The 21,510-nt window shown below is 50.3% G+C and overlaps 1 protein-coding gene across 1 annotated transcript; it reads left to right on the top strand.

Annotated features, from left to right (window-relative positions):
* Positions 1 to 5,154: 5,154 nt before the first annotated feature.
* Positions 5,155 to 19,769, top strand: LOC119101405 (keratin-associated protein 19-2). Its single transcript, XM_037224741.1, has 3 exons — positions 5,155 to 5,169; positions 5,509 to 6,016; positions 19,759 to 19,769. The coding sequence occupies exons 1-3, from the start codon at positions 5,164 to 5,166 to the stop codon at positions 19,767 to 19,769; spliced, it is 525 nt and encodes a 174-aa protein (XP_037080636.1). The 5' UTR covers positions 5,155 to 5,163.
* The last annotated feature ends 1,741 nt before the right edge of the window (positions 19,770 to 21,510 follow it).

The raw sequence follows: 21,510 nt of genomic DNA, 5'->3' as shown, positions 1-21,510 counted from the left end.
CGGAAAAAGATACTGTTGCAGGTGTCCAACACGTGTTTCATGCACCATGAAGTAGTAACGCTGGTCCAAAAGTATGCAGCAAAGCAGCCATACGATCAGTTCGCAGTCAGTTATGCCGGAGACATCCGGGCCAGGGCAGTGGCCACCGACGACGGACAGGAACAGGGCCTAGATAAGAAACATATGGCAAGTGGGCGGCATTATGTGGCTTGATTCTTAAAAGAGAATCCCCAGTTGTATGGCTTTTGTCACAATGTTTCTAGCAGTTTCAGGCTGCCGAATTTATTTCCGCCTAAAATGTTCCGACAAGTCCTGTCTCTTGAAAAGCAGTCAGCGAAATGAAGGTGCGTGCAAAATCTGTCGCACTGATAACCATCGATCCACTTTCAAAATTCTCACCATCCTATATCCAGACCGTATTTCGGCATCTACACTGTGCAGGCAGATGCTTCCTTAATGACCCAAAATGCCTACCCGCTCGTGGAATTTCGCCTCCCAGGGAAAGGCAACGTTAAAAGGATGAAGAATCTAGGGAAGCTGGGTAGCCTTATTTGCCAAATGACAGATGAGTCGAATAGGCAAGATTGTGCACCAGTGATGAACAGCTCTAGATGCTTATCTATGAGCAGCCATGACATTTGGCAAGGCTCTGGTTACGCCCCTGCCTACACACAAAAGCAGTTCAAGTCGTATACGTTGCATGATGGGCAATGCATTATCATAGCATAGCATAGCATAGCATAGCAGCATAGCATAGCAGCCATGACATTTGAATAAAGAGCGATAACAACCTCCATCCCTAGCCCCCCCCCCCCGCCGATCATCGGGCTTGCTTTCCAGAACAAGTTCCTTAAGTACAACCTGAGCTTGCCCCCCCCCACACACTTTTTGAAACGTTCCCACGCCTATGGCCCGAATAGCTTGCTGTATGTTACACAAAAGATTGCGGCCTGTGGGGCTGTGACCTGTAATATCGGACAAAGGTCCTTTTCAACCGATTGAGCAGCTCCTGTAACATTGCGGGCGTCTATGCTTGCCAGAGAACACCAACACCGAACAGTTGTCTCCGTGTCGGTCTGAACCCTGGTATCCCATTTCCAAGCAAGGGCGAGGTGTCCTTGTATTATCCCTTGTATTGTATTATCTTGTATCTTGTATTGTATTATGTGTTATGTCCTATCCCGACGATTTGTATTGGTATGGGCCGCTGAAACAATGATTGGCTCCCTGTGTCGGTCACGGGTCCACGGTGTCTAACAGGGGTCCATCTGTCGACATGTGGTCCCCAGTCCGTCACGGGCCTTGCTTCAGAAGGTTCGAAGAAGGGCCAAAGGCCCCTCGGAACCAAAGATCAAAGGCCCGATTGCAAGGCTAAAGGGGCCGAAGGGCCTGAGGGACACGCCGTAGGTCAAAATAAGGACGCCCCCGTCTGTTGGGCCGTGACCGAAAAGGCCAGTCAGGGGGACTCTGTATCGAATGGGGATCCGCGAAACGGTTCGGGCCTCTTTTTCGACCAGAGACCGCCAACACCGAATAGTCGGCTCCAAGTTGTTCTGAGCTCTGGTTGTCCGTTTGCGAAGCACGAGCAAGGCTGGGACCACTATTTGCATCGGTCGGAGTCTCTGAAAGAGTGGACCAGTGCCAAGCAGGAGGTCTTGTGTCGACAAGGGGCCCCGAGTCGGTCAGGGAACACTTGCTGAATAGGCATATTGACGGGATCTCGAATGCCAAATGGACTTGCGTTAGTCGAGGCAACAGCACAATGTGTTTTCAGCTTTCAGTTAGCCTCATTTTGTGTCAGCTCAGTAGGTCTGGATGTTCTTAAAGTTTACGCCTCTGGTGCATGTGCTGGATATTTAACAACAAATAACAGATATGGTAGGTGGAAAAAGCTGCATACTGTTCGGGTCCCTGACAGGCTTCCGCGCTGTGCATTGTTCACTGTTGGAGCTTTTGCCATCCTCAGGCTTAAATCTATCGCCGGGACGCGAGCAAGTTCGTCTGATTTTCGGCGGATGAAGTCGCATGCCCAGCACCGAACTAACCGTCTGGACTGGCCTCGGGGATCGCTCGCCCACTGCGCCAGGTGTGCCAGTTCCTGCGGAATGCTCCGAATCTGCGGCACGTCCAGTACGAGGGAATCTTCAGCAAGCAACAACTCAGTCACTCAACTCGGCGGCTCAGTCAGCATCGACTGGCCGAGGGTCAATGGAGGGATTTGATGTCGCCAATGCCGTCGCACCACGCTCTATCAGCCGGAAGATCTGTGTATTCGCCCAGCATGTCATGAACGCCCCTGCCTTCAAACAGCACGCTATCAAGGTGGATAAGTGGCTTCCAAGTTCCAGCTCGATACTGGCATCATCCATGCGGCGCTCCGGGTTCCGCAGCCGGTGATGGAGACTATGGACCCGCTGGAGTGCATCTGATCCTGCTTCTGTATTAGTGAGATGACATTGCGCGGTCGGCAATAGTATAACGGAAGCCTGTTGTCAAACGAAGAATTTCGTTGTTAATTCATCCGCTGCAATAAATATGAATAGCCAAAAGCTTATGAGCGTGGATTGTGATGCGCTCTTAGTTTGCGTTTGGTTTTAGGATCAACCAAGACTTATCCAGCATTTGCTGGGCAAAGGTGGAACAAAGCAGCGTGTCATTCTTTGCATCATGAAACTAGCAGTCGTCGGGGTCTAGCTCTGGGGAATGACTAAGCCCCATCGTGCGTTGACTGGACTGTTCCCGTTAGATGGAGCCGCGCGAATGTGCCTGGCCAGTTCCGGGTCGGGGGCCCCGGCCAATGAACTTGGGGCGCCTGATATGCTCCTTGCGCTGTCATACCTAACCGGTCCTGGGAGATATCTCAGCCAGGGAGATGGGAGATACGCCCGCACTTGTTCCGATGCACCGGCGCAGGCTACACCTTTGTAGCCAATTTATCACGTCGGGTGATCTGCCAGCTGGCGGCCAGAAGTTCCGTGGACTGGCTTGGGGTGAGTTCTCCGGGGGATGGCACTTGTGATGCACGAAATAAGCTGGTAACTAGGGGGCACGGCTTTGAGTCCATCTGGTGCTTCCGAAGCAATAAATAAGTCCTTATGCCGAGCGCTCCTTTTTGCAAAACGCGACGAATCGTCCTCGACTAGTTTGCTTCCTGGGTCCTTTATTACCGCCTCAGCTCTCGAATTATCCTCAAAGTTAGGCTTAAGTGCAAGGTTTTTTTATTTATTCAGAGTTACTTTGATCTTACAAGTCACCCCACCCACCAAGCGTGTTGTGATACGTGCGATCTCTCGTGCCTGTTACCACGCGTGCGGCCGTCCCAGTTTTAAAGGTGCAGCCCAGGTGACGTCACATAAAGATCTTTGCTGAGGAGTGCGTAGTCGGGACTGTTCCACCTGGCATATATCGCCTTGGGTCTAACCTTAGACTTTAGATTGAACTTTTGGCGACATAACTTCCACGAAACGGCATCTCTAAAAAGGATTGAACCATCGCATTGGATTAGGTTTTGAACACTTGCGAAAAATCATGTTCATAACTATCCTACACACTTTGCATCACTAATCGGTTCCGACAGAAAGTTGAACGCTCCCAGACGAACATGGGCTAGTCATGGTTAACAAATTACTTGCCCCATTTCGATCTGCAGACAGCGATCACGTGGCCATCAACATCTGTGCGGAACCCAGTAAAAAAAAAACTGACGGACCTCTGAGCACTAACTGTTGGAAACAGGTTACTTAACCACTGTGAAATGAATAGCGCCAGGGGTTTATTCCACAACGTCATTTAACACCCCTTTCCTTGTGGCAATTATCATCTTTAAAAAGTACAAAGAGAATTGTGTCTGTCGGGAACTCTGCTGGCGTTTGTTCCAGTGAAAGAAGTTAGAAACAAGGATAAAACGAACAAAACCTTGCACCCTGGAAATCAGTTGGGGCAAATCCAGCCCCAACAACCCCGGTTTTGGGGGAGCCCTTTCACCACCATGAATCATATGTGTGGTTTGAACACTGTGTTAGAATATCCGGAAATAGTGCACATGTAAATTTCAAAACTACTAGATCCACCGAAAATGACCCAACTTAATCCTCATCCCGATTCGCAGTTTTTCATAGCGCGGACTGGTATGGAGTCTGATGCGGCCTTCGTCAACCCTGCATCCCCATCCCCTCATCACGACTCTGGATGCGCCCCTAGCCATCATAAATTCATGCATGGATAAACGAACAGCATTCCAAAATCGGAGAGGCACGAAGTCGCGCACTTAAAATCACCGTGGATTATGTACGCGCCGCTATAGCACCGCATGCTTGATCCACAGTGATTTTAAGTATGCTACAACATGCGATGTAACAGCATCGCAGTCAACATGCCAATGCATCATACTCGGCGCGGGGGTTGCGGTTCAGGTTTATCATACAGTAGCCGGGATCATTCTACTATTTCCATCATAAATTACGCGAGTTGGCAAGGTTATACTAGCCAACAAAAAATGTACCAGAATTGGTACAAAGGCGACATGATATAGCACAAAGTTAGCAGCTTACGCCACAAAAGATGGCAAAAACAGGCGGAATTTTCAGATAGCACAAAAGTACAAAAACTACTGCAGAATTCCGTAAGTCCACTGATATATTGTACCATAAGTATTATATCCTGATCGGATCCAAACCGATCCGCTGATAAATTCGCAAACAGCGGATTTGCCAAATACATGAAGTGCCCACATTGACACATTAGAAGTGTGTTGAATTGATGGTACCAACGGCATTCGTGCTTTGTACGCATGCCTTAGACCATTGCCGCGCCAGCTTGTCAAAATTCCACTCTTGATTGTATTAAAATCGTAGTCTCGACAAGCTTTCGCCACAGTTGAGCGAGGCTAACAAAGAAACATCGGTGCTTTCACGGTGAATTACATTGTCTGCTTTTGCGCTACGGAGACGGAGGAGGAAAGTCGGGCCCACATTTTACCTATCTATGACGCGCTTAATCCAGAAGTCCGGGCTGCAGGCAGGGCGTGGCCGGAAGCAGGCACATAAGTGCACTCGCTCTCACAGGGTGAAGAGAGGCGTGGTCACATCACCTATTTAAGGCTACCGTAGTAATTCAGAAACTCATTCACCGCAGCCCACTCCAGCCTGCAACACATCCGCCGCCATGAAGGTGCGTACTTTCGAATGGGTACAGCGTTTAATGCAGCGTGTCGGCGACTTGTGGTCCCTCTGCCACCCAGCAGCGAGCGAACGGCAGGGCTGTGATCTGATCCGCCGCGTTGCTGTGCTGAGCCGGTAGCGGCTGGCATGGCTGACTGTTGCCAACAGTCGAAGAGCATACTGTCGGTGTGAGCTGACACTGCTATAGGTCATCACCCATGTAAATTATCCCTGCAACATGACTTAGGCTGACACTGGTAGTGACACTATCTCCTTTGTAGTTCTGGTGTAGCTCAAGACGTCCAGCAGCAAAGCGTGAGACAACTGTTGATGTGCAGTCTGTTTTCAGCTGGTGATTCTGTCCTGCCTCGTGGCTATCGCCGTTGCCGGCGACTATGGCTACGGAGGTTATGGCGGTAGCCACGGCGGCTACGGCGGCTACGGCGGTTACGGCGGCCGCGTGGGCTATGGCGGATACGGAGGTTACGGCGGCAACTATGGCGGCTATGGCGGCTATGATAGAAGCCTTGGCTACGGCGGGTATGGCGGTTCCGGCGGCTACAGAGGTTATGACGGCAGCTACGGCCGCTATGGCGGCTACGGTGGATACCGCAGCCCCGGTCGATACGGCGGCTACGGTGGTTATGGCAGCTACAGCAGTTACGGCGGCCGCAGCGGCTACGGCGGCTACGGTGGTTATGGCGGCTCCAGCAGTTACGGCGGCCGCAGCGGCTACGGCGGCTACGGTGGTTATGGCAGCTACAGCAGTTACGGCGGCCGCAGCGGCTACGGCGGCTACGGTGGTTATGGCGGCTCCAGCAGTTACGGCGGCCGCAGCGGCTACGGCGGCTACGGTGGTTATGGCAGCTACAGCAGTTACGGCGGCCCGCAGCGGCTACGGCGGCTACGGTGGTTATGGCGGCCGCCCCGGTTATGGCCGCTATGGCGGTTACAGATACGGCGGATATGGCCCTCACTAAAGTAATGGCCGCTGACATGGCCAGTGCTAGAACTTGCGGCAATTCCAATAATTGCCTTCAGATCAAGAGCTTTCTGGACGCGTGGGATGCACTGGGGTCAACATATTAGCTAGGTGCGGGAAGTGTGCATGGATGCTTGTGTGTGTTTGTGTTTTACGACCAACGTCGAATAATACAGCATGGACTGCGATTGCCGATTGGGTTGTCGTCGCAACGTGGTCCAAAAAGCATCACCGAGTTTGATGGTGCATCCATCATATATCATGCCTAACACACACTTCAATGAAACACGCGCGACGCGCTCACGCCGCGTACCGTCACGTCACATCCGCCATTTCGAGTCTGGCACAGCTCGACTCGAGCCTACACAGCCTCGGCGACGCACTGGCACATCTCCGTGGCACAGACGCAACCGCCGCGCCGAAGGCATGCTTAGGTCCTATCCCGCGTGTTCTGCGCATCAGTCTCCGACACCAGACCTCTCAGACAATCCATAGAAAAAGGATATGGTGTCAAGTTTGGCGAGTTTGGCGAAAAAACTTGGCGTTTTCAAACTCCTCTAGTTTCCGAGCCACACGCCCGCGAAAATCGGAAAGGTTATATCAGGGCAAATATTTCAAAGTCACGCTGGCAATCATGACGTCGAAATAACACCATTTAAATATTGTTATTACATGAGTCACGCGGCAATCAAGACCAAGAAGAAGATAGTTGGCGAATCGTTTATATTTGGCGTTCGTGGGCGCGATTTTTAGATATAACGACCGTCAATTGGCTCTCAGTCAATGATAAGCAAGGTACGATGACGCAATCAAACTATGACGCATTGAAGAGGCTATTTACTAGACAGAATTGTGCCGACTACGGAATTTTTCACCTACAGAGTATGCTTAAAGCTATAAGTGCGCTTGTTTCATCAAATCGGATGCTTGCTGCGATATATTTAAGGTGAAACATTCTTTTAAACAGTGAGGCTCGGAAAGAACGCATTTTTTTAGTAAAGAAGTGGTACCGCAGGCACCCACCAGTGGACGGTCGCGCGCGTTGATTTCAATTTTGACGCAGCAGGCAATCCAGCCAGCAATGACTGTCGTAGTTGAGATTGTTTCACTAGTTGGAATGTCCGAGAACGGACACACACGCACGTGGATTGACATATATATGAGGTGAGATAGTCGCTTTATTTATTCAGAGCGTACTAGATGGGCGTCAGCCTGCTCTGGTGGCCTGAATACTGCTGACAATGTCGCGTGGCACGTGGATAGATGTTGCATCTAGCCTGAAGTGTAAAGTTGTTAGATAATGTGCTCATGAATTCAGTTTATTACAGCCAAAAGCGGTTTTATCCCATGCCATCCAGTGGTGCATGTGAATTCTGAGTCAAGATAATTGTGGTATTATTAATAATATAATGAGCCTTGTATGTTCTGACTCTCATGCAAAACTGCATCATGAATAGGCAGCATACTGAGTTAGGTATCTTAGCGCTCACTGGCGTATAACACCTTATGGCACATTTTTCCAAGGAAAGATTAGCACATAAATAAAATTAAATGTACTTGAGCGAGCCAAATTTTCTGTCAGAATTTTGAAGTGTGCTTAATTTGGAAGCGGATTGGCACGGATTCACTTCAGAAAACATGTTGGTAAGTTGGATCGGACTGGACTGGATTAAGAAATCCAGGACAAGCGTTTTAGCGGGCGGACTAGGTCTGGACTAGCAGGACCGAATCCTGTAAATACATTCCGTGAAGTGCGCTCTCGACTAAAGCCCGATTTTCCCAGCGTTTGCACTAACCTTAGATGTAATCTGACGTCCGGGAGCGATTACTCGTGAATACTCTGATGCTGATTCAGCAGCTACTCCATTTTCTCTCGGTTGCTGGTTGCCATTTGTCTGCAAATAACGCCTAGCTTCGTATTATTTGATAGGTGAGTAGACTTTGCACGTGTATTTCCAGCATCAGTTCTGAGAAGTAGAGCCTCGACTTGTCTGTGAGTTGGTTACTTATTTTTTAGTTGGGTCGATCATATCAAGATCAGACCCTAGGGTGGAAACATCTCTACCTTAAGGGTGGGCGAGGGACGCTCATGTTGAGCCATTTAAAGCTGACCGATGCAAACCAAAGGATAGTGGCAGCATTCACATCCCGCCATCCCGGCTTATTTGCATCCTGTGAGATAAGCGTAAATAACACTTCAGCAACAGCTACATCTCCCTCACAAGAACACCATGCATACAGTGCGCGCATGCGTGGTGAGTGGGGTTCGTTGCCTGGGGGCTTGTTTGGCTCGAAGGGTGCACCAGACCCGGTGGCTTGCAAACCATGTCCGACTGCGAAATTACTGCCCTCCACATGGCTGCACGGGCTCAGTCAGCTGGTTTCACTTGCCGTCCATGATAAAACTTCGCATGACAAGGGAACAAATTCAGAATGCAAATCGCTACTCACAACTTTGGCCTACTTTGAGTCCCGCACTAGTTCTTGGCGGTATCAGATGTTATCCTTGGCGTTTTAAGAACGTCAATGGCTATCTGAACACATTGTTCGCGAAGATCGAAGGATTCTGTTGTAAGTCACGTGGCATTGTGCGACCTGGGGCTACATCACTAGGGTGGCAAGGGGGTCAAACATATATTTTACCTCCTGGAATATCAAAGAGGCTTCCTGCTGCAAACGGGAGAACACATATGACAGGGGGTGTATTCCATCAACTCACAAGGAGCACCATGAAGGCATGCAGGGGACCAAATTTGCTCCCTAGGATATCCTAGATGGCACGCATCGGGCCCTATGGGTCGACATAGGACTCCCGATGGTCTGAGGGAGGTCATCACTGGCTGTTATAAAACGGAGGTCCGACGAAGAACACAAGCAGCCCGACAGCCCGAGAGGTGGCCCCGCTTAGAAGAACCGGGGCCCTTACAAAGGCTGAAAGGAAGTTTTGATCAAGTGCATATAACTAAATATATATATATATATATATATATATATATATATATATATATATATATATATATATATATATATATATATATATATGCATACATATGCATATATATATATATATATGCATACATATATATATTTATATATATGCATACATATACATATATATATATATATATATATATATATATATATATAACTTAAGAAACCAGCTGTCTGTGTCCTCTCTCGACAGCTTAATCATGACACCCGCAGAAGCCCGGAAAATAAATCAATTTGTATTGCGATGTAGCTATTGCCAATGTTGCAGTTAGTTTCGTAATCATGTATCCATTTTTCTTGTGCTTTGATCATCGGTATTTGTACTTAGTTGGGGTTTCAGCCAATTCTGGCTCACTCAGTTTTCACGTTCCTGGTTAAAACGGTACCTTCTAATAAGATTACTTGGCTTTGGGGGCAGCGACACGATTACGAGTAAAAACATTTGGAGCAGGATTTAACTGTTCCCAAGCGTCTATCATTGACATCCGTGCCAAGTTTGTCTGCCAGCCCACGTGGTTAAGATGTCCCAACATGTTTCCATTTTAAAGCTCAAAAGCTTCTCCCCTCTTCGCCCAATTCGGATGTGCCCCGGCCAAAAAGTGTTCCTGAATCCCGTCTTTTGTTCAGTGTCCGATAAAAAGGGCCGTTTCAATCAGCTGTTGAGGATATTATATATCATCTTGCGTGCAAATATTGCCTTGAGATCCAGGTAAATAAGCTAGCTGTTACCAAACAGGGCTTTAGGTCTGCGGCCCCCGACCCCCGCCCCTCCCCACCAAGTACGTTGGGACAGCAATGGCTAGAGCCATCCCATAACACGCTCCCATAACGCATCCCATAACACGTAACATAAAAAGCGGGATTCTCTCCGGATTTGACACACTATGCTCCCAGAGTTGAAGGACTGGAGCACGAACCCTTCCTCCTCCAAGTAAGTGGGAACTACACCTCCGGTGCAGCGTGACAATGATGAGCTTTCCAAAGCTTTAGTGAAAAGCTTGCTGTCGGTAATTGCTTGCAGCGTGTCAAAAGCTTGACAGCACTTCGGATGGCGGCGATCTATTTTCTGAAAGGCCGAACTTTCAAAACCACATAGGTTCACTTGAACTTGGCATCTAACAAGAAACGAATACACCATCTCACATTTGCCTTCGTCTCAGAGAGTTTCCAGTAGTATTCTTTACGAGCCGAGAGAGCGTGAACGAGCCATACGCGTTCCACCACCGCGTCGCCATCAAAGATAACTGACTCAGCCATATGTAGGTTCTACGAAATGTGATAGAATACGTCATAATGTTCTGACGTCATTGCTTCCCCACTCACACCCTCATTGAGAATATAAAACAGTGACGTCACAACAGACCAGCGCGTGGATAAGGAAGCTTTCCACGTCAAAGCCACCGTCGCGGAAGTCACGACAGCCAACGTCCCGCGTTGCTCTGCTAAGTTTCAAATGGCAAGGAGCCGGCACGCTAAGCCTAGCAATGAGTCATTGCAAAGTACGCATCACGCGCTAGTTGGCACCCTCCACGCATGTCCCTGGATAACACTACGGATGGCCTGCCTTCTGTTATAGTCAGCGGTGTGCATCGTGGCTTACCTCGGGGCTTGGAAAAAGGTAGCAAAAGGTAGAAAAAGGTAGTAGGAAAAAGGTAGGAAAAAGGTAGGTCGTAGTGCCGCTATGGACCTCGGAGGAAACCGCGCCAGGCAATGTGATCCATGTGGGGCAGGTTATCTCGCGTTGCACAACGCACAGCGGTTCAGTCGGAACGAGAGTGCTACATCAACCCTACTCTCGCCACGCTGGTTCCGGAAATATGACGTTTCTGGGGTCTATCGCTAACGGCAATACCCTTTTTAGCGGAAAAACGGCTTTTCCTTTGACCGATCATTCAGATAAGGCATGCCGCCGTCCTTCCTTCGCCAGACTGCAGCTACGTTAGTCAGTATAGGAGCTACGAGAAGTTGTGCGCAGGTCGAAGCTTCGCACCCCTCGCGATCTGGATACATCTGTGTTCAGATTACCAGGGCAGCCAAAGGTACCCTGGCGTGCGAATACAAATCGGTATTTGAATATGAACACGTTGTAAACTTAACTGAAGTATGGTATCAAAACGTTCTTCATGGGGCTGGTGGCGTGCTTACCACGGATAACCACCTTAGCAGGCAGTGTAGTTCTAGTCATGCTTCTGAGAAGGCCCCCGCCCCCGCGGCGGAATAGCCCACAGTTACATAATCAAGTTACAGTACAAGTTACAGTTACAAATCAACACATCAAGAGCACATGTCATAACAATGATGCAATCAAGGTTGCGGAAACTACGTTCAAGTTGGGGTAGCTAACTCCCAAAATACAAAACGGGACCGCTAAGATTAGATAGTGGGACCCCTACAAGTTCGAATGAGCCCTTAGCAGCCAGCCATGGGTCATCTGAAGGTCAGAATAGCCCCATACTGGATTCAATACTGAGCCCTCTACAGGTTAGAATGGGCACACTATAAGTCAGAGTGGGGTTTCTACAGGTCAGAATGTGGGCCCTCGTTACGCCAGAATGGGCTCTCTACGGGCCAGAATAGGCCCTCGTCAGGCCTGAATGAGTTCCTTTTAGAGGGCCGGAATGGGCCCTGCAAAGTCGGTAATATGCCCTCTACACGTCAGACTGGGCCCTCTACAGGTCAGAATGAGTTCTCTACGGGCCAGAATGGACTCTCCAAGTCAAAAATTGGGCTCTCTACTGGTCAGATTGGGCCCTTAACAGGTCTGAGTGGACCATCCGCAGCCCATAATGACTCCTCTACAGGCCATATTGGGCCTTCTGTAGTCAACAATGGGTCCTCTACAAGCCTAAATAGGCCCCTGTACATGCCAGAGTGGACCCTCCATCGCCGGTAATAGGCCTTCTACAAGTCAGAATGGGCCATCTACAGGCCAAAATTGGTCCTTCACAGTCCGTATTTGGCCCTCTATGCGGTCGAATCCTTCTTTCGGGGCATAATGATGAGCATTGCAGTCAATGATGGACGCTCTACGGGCTTCAATTGGCCCTTCTACAGGTCAGAATGAGTCATGTACAGGTCAGAATGGACGCTCGCCAGTATATGATGAACCCTCCACAGGTCATAGCGGGTCCTCCGCAGTTCCATATGTGTCCTCTACAGGCCAGAATAGACACTTTTAGGATTATAGTGGACCTCTAAAGGTCGGAGTTGGCGTCCCATTGGTCAGAATGGGGCCCCCATAGTTGATAAACGGCGTTCCTACAGATCAGAATGGGTCCCCCTAGAGTCACAGAATATATCTTTTTTGGTCAGAATGTATCTCAGATAGGTCAGAATGAGCCCTATCCAGGTCAGAAAGGATTTTTGCAGGCTTACATCATTCCTTTACAGTCCAGAATGGGCCCTTAACATTCCGATTATTACCGCGAAGTGCAGTGAAAAAATTTGATTAATTTAAAAATTTGATTTGAAGCTTGATAAACGGCCTTCTACAGATCAGAATGGGTCCCCTGGAGTCACAGAATATGTCTCTTTTGGTCAGAATATATCTCAGATAGGTCAGAATGAGCCCTATCCAGGTCAGAAAGGATTTTTGCAGGCTTACATCATTCCTTTACAGTCCAGAATGGGCCCTAAACATTCCCATCATTACCGCGAAGTGAAGTGAACAAAATTTGTGAGGAAATGCGTCTCGACAATACGATGGGAAAGGTTCATGTGTTCGACCCCACAATGGAAAACGATAAGTCTCACCCCTGCTTTCACCCAATAAGCCAGTCCATTTCTGAACTGTGAATTATCAATTATTGGTTCTGCTTTTGTACATCCACAGTGCTCCATTCTTTGTTTGTGGTAACTGTCGATGAAGCAATGGATGTACCACACAAAGTTGGCAAAGGCGTGCTAACCAGGTGATAACATTTGATTTTGCTGTATTTTCGCCAACCTCTTTCCTATAATTTTTCCTTTTTACATTGTTCAGCCTCTTGCGATGTGTTCCAAGGGTTGCGAAATCCCATTTTTGCTTCCAGAATGAGTTTCCAGAATTCTTCATCGACATATAGACAATTCATTCATTTTATTGAAGACACTCCCTCATATCGCACATTCCATTTATCTAATGTTCCACTGGCGTGTCGCCGGTTGGGCTGGGGGGCTTCCCCTCATATTTCCGAAGGATGCATGGTTTTCGCATCCCCATGAAAATTTAGTTGCCTCAGGCTCTTTTTTTACCCAACTTTGATTTTAACCCCACCCTACTTTTGCTTTGCACCCTCCATCTTAGGTGCGGCTCAAGATTGCTCCTCTCATTTAATGTCAGGGGAACCCGTTCTGTTCAGGATGTGACTGAACCTGTTCTGTTCAGGATGTGACTATTTTGTGGCAAAGTGGAGCCAAATAGGCTCACTTACATTGCGTGGTACTTTTAACCACTATGTTTGCGGAGGAAGGTATATTGTACATATGCGTGTGGTTTGGTTGTGACGTCAGTAGAAGTGACCGTTTGTGATTGGGACAAGGGGCAGCGTAAACATTTCGCAAGGCGTGCTTTGATGGAAGTTAAAACGTGTGCATCACTAAACCACGAAAAATATCGCTGGTATATGTTTGCTTTGTAAACGCAGCCTGGCAACAAATTGGGAATCCAGGTAAACAATGTTTTTCATGACAAACTATCCTTTTGAAAGAGTAACTGTGCTAAACACCATAGCTGAGAAGCTTAAGACACAGCGCGGCGCCTCGTCGAATTCACGTGATAATAACCCCAGACACGCACATCGCCCTTACACCGAAGGCTCAAGTCTCTCGTGCGATTCATCGCGCAAACATTCTGACCAGTTGGTGCATTAAGAAGACCGCACAACACGCGTGTTGGAAAAAAGTTAATAAAATGGACAGGTGGCATTGCTTTCATAGTGACGAGCGGGAAATGAAATGGGATTTCTCCCGTTGGAGCAGCTAATTCAACCATCAAGTTTGGGCTTTTCGGAAGCATTTCTAGCAAACAAATATTACCGACCGAATCGGATGCGTCTGGCCTCGCTATGAGTGCAAAAAAAAACGTGGATACCCTTCAACCAGCGTTAACATCATGGTAGTTGGTCAGAAGAGCTTGCTCCATGCCTTCGACTGATCCTAGCCCACAGAACAACACTTCGATCATGTCAGATGCCTGTTCAATCATCCCTTCCATCATAAGCCAGACAGCGGGACAATTACCGCTATGCGCTGAGCAGACCACGCTGAGACGAGATCAGCGCATTGGGAGACCTTGGATCTGGTCTGCAATCTGTGCGGCCGTTGGGAATGTCGCGCCCCAGTTTGCAGTCCGGTGCAGTACGGCTGCTGTTCTCAGCGTCGTGTGCACCGACACTGCGCCACGTCAGGGCAACGCAGGAGGAAATCCGCCCCGTAGCTTTCCCGCCAGATGACAAGCCTGCACACGGCAATGGCTGCAAGCGGGTGTGGCCGAAGGACGCTCGCGTGGGTGACCGTTCTCAGGAGTCAGGGAGGGGAGTGGTCGCCGCACCTATTTAAGGCTGTCACGGCTCGTTGGAGACACACTCACCGCAGACCGCCCCTGCCAGCAACACCCCCGCTGCCATGAAGGTGCGTATCTCCGGACAAGACGGGCGTTTGTTGCAGGGCGGCAGCCGTCGTGGGCGCTCCTCACCGCGCCTCCATCAGCCGACACAGCCGACAGCTGGCGAACGCCTGCGCTGTGATTTGACCCGTCGCGTTCCTGCATCCAGCCGGAAGCGACGAGCATTGCTGACTCTTGGTCACCAGCCGACGAACATACCTTCGATACAAGCTGACACTGCCCGAGGTCCTGGGTCATATGTCTTGTCCCTGTCGCATGCCCCTGACTGAAGCCTTCCATGGCCCACGTCCGTTTGTATCTGTTTGGCTCAAAATGTCTGATAGTGGAGCACGCGGTGGTTACCGATGTGCGGCCTTTTTCAGCTAGTGATTCTGTCCTGCCTGGTGGCTGTCGCCGCTGCCGGCCACCTCGGTGTTTACGGAGGCATCAGTGGCGTATCAGCCGTTAAGGCAGCCGGCACTCCGGTCAATGTCTACACCCAGAGGCCCCTCCTGAAGTACGGCTACGGAGGCTTCGGAGGCATTGGAGGACCCTACGGAGGCGTTGGAGGACCCTACGGAGGCTTTGGAGGACTCAAGGGAGGCTTTGGAGGACTCTACGGAGGCTTTGGAGGACCCTACGGAGGCTTTGGAGGACCCTACGGAAGCTTTGGAGGACTCCACGGAGGCTTCGGAGGAGTCTACGGAGGTGTCGGAGGCTACGGTTCAGGAGCCGTTGGTGGATATGGAAAGCACTACGGCTATGGAGGCTTCAAGGCCTATCACTGATATATACACTGAAAGTTGACATAAGTCCCAGAACCGTCTTGAGATCGATCGTTTCTGGACGCATGGGATGCGCTGTCGGCGCGTCAGGCAGTGCGGGAGTGTGTGCATGCGTTTGTACGTGAAGAGCAATGTGGAATAATACAGCATGGCTGCTGACGTTTGGTCTTCTAGTTGTGCACACAGACGTGCACCCCTCAGACGTGCACCCCTCAGACGTGCACCCACAGACGTGCACCCCTCAGACGTGCACCCACATATGTGCATCCCTCAGACGTGCACCCCTCAGATGTGCACCCACAGACGTGCACCCCTCAGACTGCACCCTTAGACGTGCACCCCTCAGACGTGCACCCCTCAGACGTGCAACCACAGACGTGCACCCACAGACGTGCACCCCTCCGTATACCGGATGCCTCAACGTTTGCGCATGTCTATCAGTTTTGCGCATAATTTTGCACTGCGTTAGGCCGCTCAAACTTAAACGCTGCCTAGGCAGTAGTAGTAGCCTTATTTCAAGGAGAAAAACCAGGAGAATGGAGATATAAACGTGTTAGCATTTCGGCAACAAACCTTTATCGAAACGAGCGGCAGAAGTAAATTTAAGATTTTGCATTCACTTCTGCTATTCGTTTCGATAAAGTCATGCTGCCGACATATCATCGCATTTATAGCTCTATCCTGCCGGTTTGGCTCCTAGGAATAATGCTATTATTACCGTCTTATCCACGTGAATAATGTTCCTGGCAAATGCACTGAACAGCTTACGTAATTTTACACCTTGCTAGTAGAAATTCAAGAAGTCGTCTTAAGTCGGAGGCCGCATGATATGTCAAGTGATATCAGATATACAAATGATTCCAAACGGCGGATTCCCGATTCGAGTCGCCGGGGCCCCGGACTAGGACGGGGAGCTGAAGCTTAGTTCGGCTTGTACGAGTTTGTCGTTCCTTGCAAGCAGCTTGGCCCTGGGAATCACAGCATTCGGTACGGTCATTCAGTGATTTGACCGCTAAGTCACTTATTCCTGTGAAGCTTTCGGTAGAAACCGGGCGAAGCCGCCGTTATTCACTATGCGGTTGACGGAAACCCTGTCACTCCGCCGTGTGTTAACAGGTACCGATATAGCTATACAACAGACGGCATGCGATACAACATACCTTTTTCCAATCAGAAGCGTTCTGCTGTTTTCCCTAAATGTTATATTTTACGCAATGCATGACGTCAAGTCGAAGTATACAGACTCACATAGACACACCGTTATCAATAATGAACACTCTGTGAGCATCTGTAAGCATTTTAAGCTTACCCTCTCAGGGTCGCGAGTTTACCCTCTTCTGTGCGCCATTAAGTACTTACCAGGGGTACTTACGGCTTACCATTGAGTACTTACCAGGAGTACTTACTTACGGCTTACCACTGAGTACTTAGAAGTCGAGTGGTAGTTTTAAAGGACGTATATAACGCGAGACCCACTCACATGCTAGAAAACGAGCCGCAGCCGCAACTTACATCTGGATCAGATTCAAACAGCATGCCTCAGGCTCAGATGCAGACTTTTCGACTCAGGTCCATACCTCCCGCCAGATGCCCCCCCCCCCCCCCCCCATCTTCTTCTTCCGTCTCCCGGTGTCAGTAGCTTAAGAAATGCGACCCCACCAGCCGTGGAACCCGAGCATCGTGAAATTCTCAGCGACGCCCGCGGAGCACGCCGGCTGCCGACTCGGCCTCGAGCCCAGCCCGCGAGCGTCACGTAGGTGCGCTCGCCGGCTGTGGGTTTGAACGGCCGTGTGTTCCCACGTCTCGGCAGCTGGCGGTGCGCGGCAGCCGGCCGCACTCGAGGACCCGGCGGCCGGCGCGCGCAGGCGCCCCGCCGCCGGTCGCCACAAAGGCCCGAGACGCTGAGGGCCCTTGAGCTGGCCGGCTGGCGGCACCCCCGGGCGACTGACCCCTCCAGAGGCAGCCGACCCCGCCCCGGGCGCCGGTACCATCTGCCCGCTCGGTGGAGGCGACCGCTGGGGCCCGGGAACGGCACCCGCCGCTCCGTCCGCTCGTCAGGCCGGCACGGAGGGCGGAGGGAGGCCCCAGCGCCAGTCGGACAGGGGCGTATTCGATGCATATGCTGCGCGTGGATGGGTACTAGGTGGTGGCTAAGACCGCACGCAAACGGGGATGTGTTAAACGTAAGGTCACCCAAAAGCCAAGTCTGGAGAGAGGAAAGAGCCGCTTTTGTTAACATCTTCCGGGAGACTGTGTTTCATTGCTTTAAACATGCGACTTATATAGCCTGAACAGACTTCCTTTCCTTTATTCTTTCGGGAAATCCAATTGATAGCCGTTATATCCGGAAATCGTGCTCACGAAAGACAGATGGGTACGTGCGCGTGGGTGGGTGCTAGGTGGTGGCTAGGACCGCATGCAGACGGGGATGTGTTGAACGTAAGATCACCCAATAGCCAAGTCTCGAGAGAGGAAAGAGCTGCTTTTGTTAACATCTTCCGGGAGACTGTATTTCATTGCTTTGAACATGCGGCGACTTATATAACCTGAACAGACTTCCTTTCTTCTATTTTTTTGGAAATCCATTTGATAGCCGTTATATCCGGAAATCGCCCTCACGAAAGACGGATGTGAACGACTTGACAATTATGTTTATCTTGGTCTTGTTCGCCGCGTGACTAATGGACTAGCAGGCTTTGAATGGCGTCATTATGACGTCATGCATGCCTGGGTGACCTTGAAATCTCCACGAAATAGTCTGCATACCTTTATCAGTTACGTTATGTTGTTATGACATCGTTACAACATCATTATGTTGCTACGTTCATTAAGGCGTCGGCTACTTTGCGTTCAACTCAGAAACTAGAGGGGTTCAGGTCTTAAAGGGTACGGCTGTGAACTGCACCGAATGATCTTCAGCGTTGCTATTTCAGCTGAAACCCCACACAAATGTGGACCATACCCTCTCATGGTGACGCAGAGGAGGATCCACGCAGCAACAGCGTCTCGCGGGCATCGCCTTCGCCTGGATCGAGTGGACCCAGGCCATACTGCAACCGTTTCTGCCAGTCTAAACGCACGGTCAGAGAGCGTTTCGCTGCGCTTTGGGTCGCACCACAAACGGTGTTGGCGCAAATCGTGGGGGAGTATGTGAACATTGTGATCCTCAACAGCGTGTCGTTGGGACACTTTTATCGCCACCATAATCGATGGCCAGATCTACTCGCAGTTATCGTTTTCCCATAAGGAATCAAAATTCTTTTGGAATCGGGAGCCCAGGGCATGGCGCAACTGTTGGTAAACATACATGAAATATTACTCCGCGAAGCCTTTGCCACTGTGTACAAACACACGCTTATCTAGATGACAATGTGGTGCGAACTGAGAGGAAGTTACGAAACAGCGATGAGATTTTCCGGCCGGTATGGGGCAGCAGACGTCCTTCCTCCTTGGGAGAGAATTGGAATGGTAGCTGTTTGGATTATTTCTTTCTAGCCAGCGCACACAGAGCCAATGCTAGCTTTTCAGAGAGTTGTGGGTGCTTTGTGCCCTGTTTCATATGCCTCTGCCCGATACCCGGCACTCCCACCATCATGCCTTACGGTGGTGCAGCGCAAGGCACACGAGGATGCTGCATACCAATGATGATTTACGAGAACGCCAGATATCAAACGAATGATTTCTCATCTCTTTTTAATTCAAACGTCATTGAAATGGCTATACGAGCTCAACCCCCACCAAAAATTGGTGGTGCTGCTCCCGGCTGTCTATCCCCAAATGTTGAGCTCGCCGCTGCCCCTGCCCCTCTCAGTGGTGGTCTAGCTCGCCACTGCCCCTGCCCATCTCAGTGGTGGTCTAGCTCGCCGCTGCCCCTGCCCCCCTCAGTGGTGGTCTAGCTTGCCGCTGCCCCTGCCCCCCTCAGTGGTGGTCTAGCTCGCCGCTGCCCCTGCCCCCCTCAGTGGTGGTCTAGCTTGCCGCTGCCCCTGCCCCCCCTCAGTGGTGGTCTAGCTCGCCACTGCCCCTGCCCATCTCAGTGGTGGTCTAGCCCGCCCCTGCCCCTGCCCCTCTCAGTGGTGGTCTAGCCCGCCCCTGCCCCTGCCCCTCTCACTGGTGGTTTAGCTCGCCGCTGCCCCTGCCCCTCTCAGTGGTGGTCTAGCCCGCCGCCTGCCCCTGCCCCTCTCAGTGGTGGTCTAGATCGCCCCTGCCCCTGCCCCTCTCAGTGGTGGTCTAACCCGCCCCTGCCCCTGTCCCTCTCAGTGGTGGTCTAGCCCGCCCCTGCCCCTGTCCCTCTCAGCGGCGGTCTAGATCGCCGCTGCCCCTGCCCAGTGAAGCTCTAGATCACCCCCTGCTCTCCCCTGCTCCTCCCATGGAGGCTCTAGATCACCCCCTGCCCTCCCCTGCCCCTCCCAGTGAGGCTCTAGACCACCTCCTGCCCTCCCCTGCTCCTTCCCAGTGAAGCTCTAGACCACCTCCTGCCCTCCCCTCTGCTCCTCCCAGTGGAGCTCTAGCTCCACCAATACTTTTTGCTTTCAGACTACCTTACACATGTGCGTAGGAACTAATACCAGTGTCACTCGGTCACACATAAGTATGCATCTAACCAGAGTTGCCCAAGGTGACACTCCGTAAAAATGCAAGTGAAATGGTTCTTCTTGTCGTCGCAAGCCAGCATATCTATTTTTGTGAATGGGGGTAGCTTTGCGAAAACTGAATGATGATTTACACCATAATGCTTAGCTGTGCATTTACTGCACCCAATGTTGTTGTCATATGGGTATCAGCGAATCATATGTCTAGGTGACCGTGGTTGCGTTGTTCTGCATCCGTTGCAAACTTATTTTTTGGGATCACCATTTTCACTTCGTTCAAGACCAAACAGTCAGAAAGCCTAGCGGCAGACCCGACTCATTGAAACTGGCTAAGAATTTCAGGTGCCTTGAGCTTATTGCACCCCTGGTCTGATCAATATTTTAACTTGCTTTTGGCTGCTCGGAAGGATCCTGTCATACTCAATTTCATCGAGGCAATTTTACGTTAATTAGTGTCAATATTATGAACTGGTGCATTCAACGAAGCGAGGCGTATCTGAGCTGTTTGCTTATCATTCCATATTACCATCCGTAAACTGTAAGGTAAACATCATGAAATTGCAATTAATCACGGATATGCCACTCGGTTATTTCGTCGGCACCGGGTTATCTGTCGTTATTAGCTCGAGCGCGGCGCGCCTGAAAACCGAATAATCGAATCGTGCTCAATTGAAAAACTTTCCAGCCCTCCGGTTGAAGCCCGCTTCTAATAAGTTGATTCAATCATTGGCTGCGGGGTGGCTCTGAACGGCTCCCCTGCGGGTCACGTGCGCCGCCCCGCGGACGAACCGTGCTCAGCAGGGCATGTCACGTGCCCGGCACCCTCCGCTACGGCGGCTCGTTAAATCTGTCGGCCGGCCCGCCAGTTTATTCTGCAATTCCTCTTATTAAACTCGGCCGCTAATGAGGAGAGGGAGATGAGAGGACTGGGACGGCTGAAAGGATCGAAAGGGAGGAATGGCTCACCCTTAGCGTGATGAGCATTGCTCTTAGCTTTCTCCCAACCTGTTGGTACATGAAAATGAATTTCATATTTGAATACTAACGAACGCTTAATCGGCGTGACCATATCAAATCCTATGACATATTTAATGTTAAATGACTGCGTCCATGGGCTAGTACGCTTTCACAGGAATGTGTTCCTCACGCTTCTAGATCGACTTATTGCGACCGGGCTGGCACCGACTGTTAAGCAGGATGTCTACTCCGTTCCAACACGATTGCTGATAAGATTAGATAAGATAAGATTGCACGATTGCTGATTGCTGATCACTGGCGCAGCATTGTGCCATGTGTTTGTTGATCACCAATGCGCCCTGTCGCCACAATCATGATATCGAACTGAGGAAAACACGCGTCAGCTTTTCCGTTACGGAAACTTACTGGATCAAGTACGAGAAGCTATATCACACGGCAAATT

Source organism: Pollicipes pollicipes, unplaced genomic scaffold (assembly GCF_011947565.3).
Source record: "Pollicipes pollicipes isolate AB1234 unplaced genomic scaffold, Ppol_2.1 Scaffold_2555;HRSCAF=2994_pilon_pilon_pilon, whole genome shotgun sequence".
Lineage (NCBI taxonomy): Eukaryota > Metazoa > Arthropoda > Thecostraca > Pollicipedomorpha > Pollicipedidae > Pollicipes > Pollicipes pollicipes.
The sequence above is the reverse complement of the archived record's forward strand: the minus strand, read 5'-3'. Positions and strand labels throughout refer to the sequence as shown.